Here is an 11,711-nt window from a genome sequence, read left to right on the forward strand (position 1 = left end):
AATAATCAAAAAGAGCCACTACTGATTTAGAGCTAAACAGATATTCTGATGTCAGAATTCTCTACCTCAATCTTAATTCTTAAGCAAAATATTTTAAAATGACCTTTGAGTCAACTAAAATAAAAGGTAAAACTTTAAAAATTAGATGACTTGCATTCTATTTTAGGTTATGGTAAATGAGATAATGAGTGGGACTGTAAAATTCCATTTCTAAATTTTATAGATTTTGGCTATCATTTGCTCAAAAAATAAATAATATGTAAGATACTACCAAATGTGTATGGGAGGAAAACATTAGAAAAACAAAAACATGCCAAAAAAATATTCCGTATTTTGTTTGTGGATAGCTTCCCTCAAATTGTATCAACTTATAAGAAGCAATCATAATGTGAATGATGATATCTAGTATTTGTAATGCCTTTAAATTTGAGAAATGAATGCTAATAAATTTAAGATGCTTAAATATGAATAGAAGTTAATGTTACTTATTTCAAGAATTCTTTTAAATTTTATTTTTATAAAATTTAAGATTAAAAAATTGCAAACTTTTCATTACCCATATATAATGTTTCTGCAAGAAAATGTTTCTACTAAAAATTACAAATACAATATGTTAATTTAAAATGGACAAATTTAATCCAGCAGTAGTGAATGAAAATTAAATCAGTAAATGCTTATAAAGTGATTATATGAGCAAAACTTTCACATTAACTTTTGGATATGATAAATTTAACTTTCAAAAGTAAAGGCCCTAATACCTGACAACTTCCAAGGCCAAAGCAATATCATGTATATCAGTATCTTGTCCCTCAACAGGATACACTTCCAAAAGAGGCACACTGTGTTCCAGTTCCTCCAAAATTTCATCAACCAAATCTCTTGGAATATTTGCAATGTTGGAAGAAAAGGGCTCAGCAACAGAAACAGTAACTTTGAAATGAGATGATGAGTCTTGGTATGGTTCACAAGTTACCTAAGATAAATGTCATAAGAGATGTAGTTACAAATACCAGTAAGCCACAGGATTTCTTTCTCATATATGAACTCATTATAAAGTTTCTTCTTTTAAGTTTATGACTTCTTCAACAATCAACATATAGAATTATAGATCAATATTAAATATACTCAATAGTTTTTCAAACCCTACTTCTTAAACACATTTTTTTCAGTTTCATGAAAGGAATTCTGTATCTCCTACATTATTTGTTTCTAAGATTGAGTTGCCAGACTTTGAGATTTCATAAAACAGTGTGTATGTATATATATATATATGGCAGGGTCTTACTGTGTTGCTCAGGCTAGCGTGCAGTGGCTATTCACAGGTGTAATCATTGCACACTCATCCTCGAAGTCCTCAGCTCAAGCCATCCTCTTACCTCAGCCTCCTGAGGACCTGGGACTACAGGAACATGCCACTGTGCCCAGTTAATATTATCGAAAAATTTTTGAACACATTTTGCCATAAAAGCATGTTAAATATAATAAATCATAATTATAAGCTTCCAGTGGGCATCTAGCACATAGTAAGCACTGAATAAAGTATCAAAATAATAAAAATGACAATGATAATAACAAAAAAACAAATAAAATACCAAGCAAATAAAGAGCATGCTAAAAAAAAAAAAAAAAAAAAAAAAGGCCTGCTATCTGTATTACACCACTGGTGGAAGAATGGCTATTCAAACATTAAAAAAAAAAAAAAAGCAGAAAGGACATAAAGAGTAAAATTCTTTTTTTTTTTTTCAAAATTGAGATTTTACTGGTCGAGGATCAGTACAGACATTTCAATTTGTACACAATTCTTAACATACGTAATGAAAATCTAAAAAGCCACTTATTGTAATTCTTTTTAAAAGTTATTCCAGTGACTTTCCAGCTTAAAATTTGGAAGCAAATTTTCCTTAAGAGGCTATCAAGTACCAGTATCTTCACATGTTGGTCAGCTGTTACATACGGGCCACCAGTTCACAACTGAATAGCACCTACATTACATATTCAAATTTGTAAACTTTCACAGCACAGTAACAAAGTTATTAGGAAAACAGGACTAACAACCAAAGATGTTAGAGAGTGCACACAATTCTGACAGGGAGAGCCATGATCAAAGAGTGGTTTTCTTTAGGAAAAAATTCTACTAAACAACATGGGACTAGAAATAATTAAAAATGTTGAAGACAATAAATGCAGGACTGACTCCATATTGCCATTTAATATGCTTCATATTATAGGATATAAAAACTAACCTCCCACCTATGGAATGTTAAGCTGACACACGAGACAGTCAAAGTCTCCCATAATTCAATATCCCACACTACTTTCCGGTTGTACCAAAAAATAAACAACAAGCAAATGATTCCACCTCTTAAAAAAAAGCATTTACACTTAAAAAGTGGGATGAGGTGGGATTCCCTCCTTCTTAAAAATGTTTCTAGAGCTACTAAAAAATTGGCATTTACAAAATAGTTGATAAAATATTCCTCTGGATTGCACAAGAAGGGAGACAGGGACCACTGGTAAGACATGTGTATGGTATTAATCAGACTTGGGCTTCTTTCTCTCCTGCTTCATGAGAGGCTGAACTCTCCTCAGTTTTCGTTTCCCCGTTTTCTGCAGGTAAATCTTCTTTAGTTTCTTGGTTAGCCACTTCGGCCTGTTTCCCTTTGCTCCCCTTTTCCCTTTTGTTTGCACGTTTTTGTCTGAAGATTTATCCTTCGCTGCTGCCTTTTTCGGCTTCACTTCCACTTTTGCAGGAGGTTTAGCAGACAACCGCGCCGATCTCCTCTTGGGCTCTTCTTTGGCGGCCCCTTCGGCGGAGCTGACCATCCTCTTGGGCATCCTGGCGGCAGGGAGGGCGTGTGCCGGGTGCCTGCGGGCTGCGGGGCGCCCAGAGCCTTCGGGAAACTGGGCTGCCTGGCCGCTGCCACTCCTCCTGCCTCCCGAGCTGCTGAGAGCCACCAAGAGTAAAATTCTTAAGTTGATTTAGCTTCATGAACAACATGCTATATTGTTTATTCATCTTATTTCACCATAGTATGGTGATACTTCCCTGTACTTGTCTGAAAATCAGTGCTTCAGAACCAAAGTTGACAGTTTTTTAAAATTTAATAAATTACATATTAATACAAATTTCAAAATGTTGGCACAAAATTAGTGTTAACACAAACACTTCCAAAATCTGTCCTGAAAATTTTCAAGTCCAGCCAATGAAATTCTCTATTTTTTGGTAGAGTTATATCAAAAAAATATTGTAAGTATCAGCAAGTGTTACATCATCAGGACCTAAAACAATAATCATTTAAATACAGGAAATATTTTCAAATCACTAACCAAACTTTGAAATACAAAGTTTATAATTAATTAAATATAAATTCTATTCTTCAAAGCAGTTATGGGACAGAAGAAAACTTAGAAAATAGAATAACAATTTAAAACTGGCTGTTTGAAGATAATAAATGATCTGCAATCCATATTTGTGACAAGACAAAAATATATTTCCAAAGAATCATTATGAAATATGATACTGAGCTTTATATTTTAATATTTTAGTTCTCTCTCTCTTTTTTTTTTTAAGAAACAGGGTTTTACCCTGTTGCCTAGACTAAAGTGCATTGGCACGATCATAGCTCACTGCAGCCTCGAACTCCTGGGCTCAAGCAATCCTCTCCACTCAGCCTCCCAATTAGTTAGGACTACCTGTGCCACCACACTCGATTTTTTTTTTCTTTTTTTTTTACAGACAGGGTCTTACTACGCTGCCTAGGCTGGTCTTGAACTCCTGGCCTCCAGTGATCCTGCTGCCTCAGCCTCTCAAAGTGCTAGGATTACAGGAATGAGCCACCAGGCCTGGCCTAGTGTGTGTTTTTTTTTTTTTTTTTTTTTTTTTTTTGGTTTTTTTGAGACAGGGTCTCACTCTGTTGCCCTCGCTGGAGTGCAGTGGCTCAATCTCAACTCACTGCAACCTCTGCCTCCCGGGTTCAAGTGATTCTCCAGTCTCAGCCTCCCAAGTAGCTGGGATTACAGGCATGTGCCACCACAGCCTGGCTAATTGTATTTTTAGTAGAGATGAAGTTTCACCATATTGGCCAGGCTGCTCTCAAACTCCCGACCTCAAGGTGATCCACCCGACTTGTCCTCCCAAAGTGCTGGGATTACAGGCGTGAGCCACTGCACCTGGCCTGGCCTAGTTTTGATTTTTTTTCTGTATTATACATGCATACGGTTTAGAATCAAATAGCTATACCAGGTTTGTGAGGAAAAATAGAATTCAGGCTGGGCGCGGTGGCTCACACCTGTAATCCCAGCACTTGGGGAGGCTGAGGTGGGTGGATCACCTGATGTCAGGAGTTCAAGACCAGCCTGGCCAACGTGGTGAAACCCCATCTCAACTAAAAAATACAAAAATTAGCCAGGCATGGTGGTGCATGCCTGTAATGCCAGCTACTCAGGAGGCTGAAGCAGGAGAATCACTTGAACCTGGGAGGCAGAGGTTGCAGTAAGCCGAGATCACACCACTGCACTGCAGCCTGGGCAACAGAGCAAGACTCCTTCTCAAATAAATAAAGAAATAAATAAAAGAGGCCAGGCAGAGTGGCTAACGCCTGTAATCTCAGCACTTCGGGTGGCTGAGGCAGGCGGATCACCCGAGGTCAGGAGTCTGAGACCTACCTGGCCAAGATGGTGAAACCCTGTCTCTACTAAAAGTACAAAATTAGCTGGGCATGGTGGCATGAGCCTGTAGTCCCAGCTATCCAGAAGGCTAAAACAGGAGACTCACTGGAACCCACGAGGCGGAGGTTGCAGTGAGCCAAGATCGCGCTATTGCACTCCAGCCTGGGCAACAGAGTGAGACTCCATCTCCCATCCAAGTACTAACCAGGCCCAACCCTGCTTAGCTTCCGAGATCAAACGAGATTGGGTGCCTTCAGGGTGGTGTGGCCACAGATGATACTTCATCTCAAAAAAAAAAAAGAAAAAAATATAATTCCTTGACAGTCTTCTATCACCCTCTAATTCTTGCTCCTCAGAGGCAACCATTTTTAACTCTTTTAGTTGATTATTTTTTGACATTTATATCTTTATATTTAAATAATATGCTCATATTGCTAATTAAAGTTTTGTTTCCAGTTTTTGGCATTGGATATTGACTTCCAACTCTGAAAGATAAGAATTTATTTGTCTCTTTCATTTTCCCTCATTTCCATAATACACAACCACTCTTTTCTGGCCTTTCATTCACCAGTATGGTTATATCTTAAGTATTCAGCATTTATCTTAATATGTTTGAAAAATGTGATTCACAGGTGAGCCATATGGTGTGAGCTGATTTTTCTTTCCTGCAAAAAATGTTGTTTTCCCAGCAGTCAATAATTGTATTGCTTTTCGTTTGCTCATTTTCTTTTCTTTCTTTCTTTTTTTTTTTTTTTTTTTTTTTTTGAGACAGAGTCTTGCTTTGTCACCCAGGCTAGAGTGCAGTGGTGTGATCTCGGGCTCACTGCAACTCCTCTGCCTCCTGGGTTCAAGTGATTCTCCTGCCTCAGCCTCCCATGTATCTGGAGCTACAGGCATGCGCCACCACATCTGGCTGATTTTTGAATTTTTAGTAGAGATGGGGTTTCACCATGTTAGCCAGGCTGGTCTCGAACTCCTGACCTCAGGCAATCCACCCACCTTGGCCTCCCCAAAGTGCTGGGATTACAGGTGTGAGCCAGTGCACCCAGCCATTTGCTAATTTTCTACGTGGCTTTCATTAATTTAGCCCCAAATTCCTTAAGTTGTAAAAATCTCTTTTCAATATGTTCAAAGCGAATAGATTGTGTTTGAAATAAAATACTGGTTTCCTTTTATTTAAAGCACTCTTCCAGAGTTCTCTGACCAGTTCTAATCTGAACTGGCTCTCTAGGCCTGCTATGTACATAGCTATTATCACTTTGCCATCATCCCAGGAATTCTCTTTGTTTTTCTCTTATGTTGTGGCTTCTCTACATTTTGAATCTGATGTCTTCATATTTCTTGATTGTAGATGATATCCATTAACTTCCTAAGAAAGGGTGCATTGGACATAACTTTTGAGACCTCACATATTTGAAAATGTCTTTTTTCTACTCTTCACTTATAGTGTGACCAGGCATAAAATTATACGGTAGGATATCACTTCCCCTAAAACTTTTGAAAATATATTTTCATAGCTTTTTAAAACTAAGAATTACTTTCAAAAAGTCTGGATTGGGTGAGGTGGCTCACATCTGTAATCCCAGCACTTTGGGAGGCTGAGGCGGGAGGATGTCTTGAGGCCAGGAGTTCCAGACCAGCCTGGTAAACATAGTGAAACCCCATCTCTACTAAAAATACAAAATTAGCTGGGTATGGTGGCACATGGCTGAGGCATGAGGATTGCTTGAGCCTGGGAAGTGGAGATTGCAGTGAGCCAAGACTGCACCACTGCACTCCAGCCTGGGCAACAGAGTAAGACTCTGTATTTAAAAAAAAAAAAAAAAAAAAAAGGCTGGGCGCGGTGGCTCACACGTGTAATCCCAGCACTTTGGGAGGCCGAGGTGGGAGGATCACGAGGTCAGGAGTTCCAGACCAGCCTGGTAAACATAGTGAAACCCCATCTCTACTAAAAATACAAAATTAGCTGGGTATGGTGGCACATGGCTGAGGCATGAGGATTGCTTGAGCCTGGGAAGTGGAGATTGCAGTGAGCCAAGACTGCACCACTGCACTCCAGCCTGGGCAACAGAGTAAGACTCTGTATTTAAAAAAAAAAAAAAAAAAAAAAGGCTGGGCGCGGTGGCTCACACGTGTAATCCCAGCACTTTGGGAGGCCGAGGTGGGAGGATCACAAGGTCAGGAGATCGAGACCATCCTGGTTAACATGGTGAAACCCCATCTCTACTAAAAAATACAAAAAATTAGCCAGGCGTTGTGGCAGGCACCTGTAGTCTGGGAGACTGAGGCAGGAGAATGGCGTGAACCCAGGAGGCGGAGCTTGCAGTGAGCAGAGATCGTGCCACTGCACTCCAGCCTGGGAGACAGAGTGAGACTCCTTCTCAAAACAAAACAAAACAAAAAAGTAAAGGTCTGATGTCTGATACCATTCTACCTCCTGATTCTTTATATAAACCTATCTTTTTTCTCTCCAGAATCTTACTGAACCTTCTCTTTGGCCCCAGTATTCCCAAACTTCACTATGTGCTGGACACTAAGTGGGCCCTTTCAGTCTACAAATGTATGTCCTTTGGTTCTGAGAAACTTTTACAATTTGACAATTTGCTTTCTTCTGTTCTTGCCACCGACCTCTTCCCCCATCTCTCTTCTCTCTTCCTTTCTTCTCCTCCTCATCTCCTCTTCACTGGTTGATCCACCCAGGCTCTTTCTGTGGTCAGTCAGTATCATTAAGTCTTTTTTTTTTTTTTTTTAACATATGATCATACAAAAATATTTCAAATCTTATTCCTGGATGGATATACCTTAGTTGCCTGTGTTCTAGAAGCACAGTTGGAGGGTAGAAGATAGAGGATCCCAACATTCAGTACCAGTAAATTTTAATGCAATTCCCTTCTTCCCAGTGGGAGTACTCCCACCCTTAACCATGCTTCTCAAGTTGGCTTCTTAAATTTGTAGGTTTATATCTTTTGCCAAATTTGGTAAATTTCTGCCATTCTTTGAATATTTTTTAGCCCTCCCTCTTTCTTCCCTCCTTCTGGAGCTCGGAAGACATGAATGCTAGGTCTTTTGTTATAGTCCAACATGTCCCTGAGGTTCCGTCCTTTTAAATCTATTTTCTTTATGGTGTTAAGATTTGATAATTTCTATTTTTCTATCTTCAAGTACAATAATTTTCCTGTCTTCATTCTGCTTTTTGTTGTTGCTGTTTTACACATGTTGATGTTTCCAGGTTGTTAGCTCTTCTAGTACCCCATCTAGAATATATGATGCAAAGAAAAGCCCAGGTGGCTGGGCACGGTGGCTCACGCCTGTAATTTCAACACTTTGGGAGGCTGAGGCGGGTGGATCACGTGAGGTCGAGAGTTTGAGACCAGCCTGGCCAACATGGTGAAACCTCATCTCTACTAAAAACACAAAAATTAGCCAGGTGTGGTGGCTCACGCCTATAATCCCAGCTACTTGGGAGGCTGAGGCAGGAGAATCACTTGAACCCGGGAGTTGGAGACTGCATTGAGCCAAGATCGTGCCACTGTGACAGAGCGAGACTCAGACTCAAAAAAAAAAAAAAAAAAATCACCATGATCACCTTAACACCTAAATCCTTTTCTGCATTTCTACACTTGGATCTTAGGCAAAAGGCCAAGAAACAATGTTTCTCCACATTTCTGATTTTCATAGAAGAAATTTCCAGAAATAAAGTGCTAGTTTAAAGTTCTTGATATATTTTGCCAAACTGCTTTGTGCAGAAGTTATAAAAAATTTTCTTAATTTCTGGACCATTTTATAACCAAAATTAAGGATATGCTAGATTTCCTTCCAATCAAGTACGGTTGACCCCTGAACAACACATGTTCCAACTGGATTGGTCCACTTATATGCGTATTTTCTTCTGCCTCTGCTACCCTAGCAACAGCAGGACCAACTCCTCTTCTTCCTCTTCCTCCTTCACAGCCTATTCAGCATGAAGACAATAGAAATGAAGATCTTTATGATGATGTATTTCTATATAATGAATAGTAAATACATTTTTCTCTTTCTTATGATTTTTCTTTTATGAGACAGGGTCTTGCTCTCAAATTTCTGGGCTCAAGTGATCCTCTTGCCTCAGCCTCCCATGCAGATAGGACTATACGTGTGCACCACCACCCAGCTCATGTTAAAATTTTTAGTAGAGATGAGGTCTTGCTATGTTGCCCAGGTTGGTCTCAAAGTCCTGACTTCAAGCGATCATCCTTCCTTGGGCTCCCAAAATGCTGGGACTAGAGGCATGGACCCCTGTGCCCTGCCTTTACAATTTTCTTAATAACATTTTCTTTTCTTTAGCTTACTTTATTGTAAGAATATAGTGTTTATCATATTTATGACATACAAAATATGTGTGAATCAACTGTGTATGATATCAGCAAGGCTTCCAGTCAACAGTAGGATATTAGTTAAGTATTTGGGAAGTCAAAAGTTATATATGGATTTTTGACTGTGCAGGGTCCTGCACTGTTCAGGAGTCAACACTATGTTTCTAAGTTTTTTATTTGTTGGTTGGTTATTGTTATGAATTCATGTTAGGCAGAATAATGGCCCCCAAAGACGTCCATGCCCTAATCCTTGGAAATCTGTGAATATGTTAGTTACCTTACATGGCAAAATGGACTTCACAGAAGTGATTACAACTAAAGACATTGAGATGTGGAGGTCATCTTGGATTATCCAGTTGGGCCCATTCTAATCACAAGTCTGTTAAAAGGGGACTGCCTCTTTAGCCTGCAGTGAACCAGAAAGATGCAATGTGAGAAGGACACTGAAGATGGAGGAAGAGGGCCACAAGCCACAGAATGCAGGCTGCTTCTAGAGGTTAAAAAAGGCCAGGAAACAGATTCTCCCACACAGCCTCCATAAAGGTATGCAGCCTTGCATATACCTTGATTTTAGCTCAGTTAGGCCCATGTCAGACTTCTGACCTACAGAGTTGTAAGATAATAAATTTGTATTGTTTGAGCCACTGAGTGTGGTAATTTGCTGTGGCAGCAATAGAAAACTAATATAGCATCTAAAGAAAAAGCGATTGGGGGTCCATAGGAATAAATTATTGTGAAATCAGAACAAAGAGCATTATATAGCATTATTAATACTTCAACTGAAGTAAGACTAAAGAAGGAGAGTCAGATAAAACAACAATATTAATCGTGCAGCACTATTTTAAGATGTCCCAAGAGCTGCTCTCCCTTGTTTTTCTGCCACAAAAGAATTAGAATCTGCCAATATACTGCTCTTCTTTTACCTCTGTTCTCATGTTTCATCTTGTCTTCCTAACATTTAGAGGACATTACTAGACCCTCACAGATTCTAAAGCAAGGCAGAGACAAATTAAATAATCAATGTATTGCAGGTAAAACCTTAGAAATTGATAGAACTTACAGGTAACCTAATCCACTGAGTTTCCATGGAACTTTAGAGATCTTGAAAAGTTTTATGGAGTGTAGGGGCTATCATGAGGTATTGAGAGAGATGCTAAGACACCATCATCTATTTCAATCAGAAATGTTCTGCTTTAATGTTAAGCTTCCACATAAAACCTGATTGAAAAAAACCCCACAAACTTATACTGCTAAAACAAACAAACAAACAAACAAAAAAACACAAAGCCAGATGAAAACCATTTTTATCCAGATGAAAAAAAATCCAGAGAAGTTGTGAAAGATCTAGGTAAAACTACTCAAAGTCTGAAGATGAGCAAACCTCTAAAAAACAGAGTACTACTGGCTGGGCATGGTGGCTATGCCTGTAATCCCAGCACTTTGGGAGACTGAGGTGGGTGGATCACTTGAGGTCAGGAGTTCAAGACCAGCCTGGCCAACATAGTGAAATCTCGTTTTTACTAAAAATACAAAAATTCGCCAGGTGCAGTGGTGCACACCTGCAGTCATAGCTACTCAGGAGGCTGAGGTGGGAAGATTGCTTGGAACCAAGAGGGAGAGGTTGCAGTAAGCTGAAATGGCACCACTGCACTCCAGCCTGGGCAACAGAGTGAGACTTTAAAAAAAAAAAAAAAAAAAAAAAGGAAAAGGAAAAGAAACAGAGTATTAATGAAAAATTAACTAATAGAGTCTTATTGAAAAATTAACTAATCCCAAGAATCTTTTACATTCCTTCGTAATCTCTATGACTGAAAATATGGTATTCTTTTTTTTTTTTTTTTTTTGAGATGGGGTCTCACTATGTTCCCCAGGCTCACTACAACCTCTGCCTCCCAGGCTCAAGTGATCCTCCCACCTCAGCCTCCTGGGTAGCTGGGACCATAGGTGTGTGCCTGTTTTCTTTGGTAGAGATGGGGGGGTTTCACCATGGTGCTCAGGCTGGTCTCGAACTCCTGACCTCAAATGATTCACCTGCCTTGGCCTCCCAAAGTGCTGGGACTGCAGGCATAAGCCACCACACCCAGATGCCATTCTTTATCTATAAAACTGACACTGACTTTTCCATAGAACATATATTTTAAAATTGCTTTCAAGTAGTGTATAATATAATGAGTTACATAAGTTTTTCTTGTATCCAAAAATACAGATTTAAATTATCTATCTGGGGCAAGGGTACCATTTGTGATTATAAATATTAATTTCTATATAAGGATAATTGACCTTTAACAGAATCAAACATGCCACAATGTTTACCCTACAGGCCTAACAAAGAAAAATCTTATTAGGGCTGGGCGCAGTGCCTCATGCCTGTAATCCCAGCACTTTGGGAGGCTGAGTCAGGCAGATCACGAGGTCAGGAGTTCGAGACCAGCCTGGCCAACATGGTGAAACCGCTTCTCTACTAAAGATCACAAGGTCAGAAGTTCAAGACCAGCCTGGCCAACGTGGTGAAACCCCTTCTCTACTAAAGATACAAAAAATTAGCTGGGTGTGGTGCCATGTGCCTGTAATCCCAGCTACTCAGTTGACTGGGGCAGGAGAATCGCTTGAACCCGGGAGGCGGAGGTTGCAGTGAGCCGAGATCACACTACTGCACTCCAGCCTGGGAGACAGGGCGAGACTCTGTTTCAA

The 11,711-nt window shown here is 39.6% G+C and overlaps 1 protein-coding gene across 1 annotated transcript in view; it reads right to left on the bottom strand.

Annotated features, from left to right (window-relative positions):
• Positions 1-11,711, bottom strand: part of SHCBP1L (SHC SH2-domain binding protein 1-like) — a gene marked incomplete at its 5' end in the record, with an annotated part of 60,642 nt that overhangs the window by 41,649 nt on the left and 7,282 nt on the right. Inside the window, one exon of the mRNA XM_011995331.1 lies at positions 759-973. Within this exon, the coding sequence (XP_011850721.1) occupies positions 759-973 (215 nt within the window). The remainder of the gene's footprint in view (positions 1-758; positions 974-11,711) is intronic.

This window comes from Mandrillus leucophaeus, unplaced genomic scaffold, assembly GCF_000951045.1.
Source record: "Mandrillus leucophaeus isolate KB7577 unplaced genomic scaffold, Mleu.le_1.0 Scaffold484, whole genome shotgun sequence".
In the NCBI taxonomy this organism is placed as follows: domain Eukaryota; kingdom Metazoa; phylum Chordata; class Mammalia; order Primates; family Cercopithecidae; genus Mandrillus; species Mandrillus leucophaeus.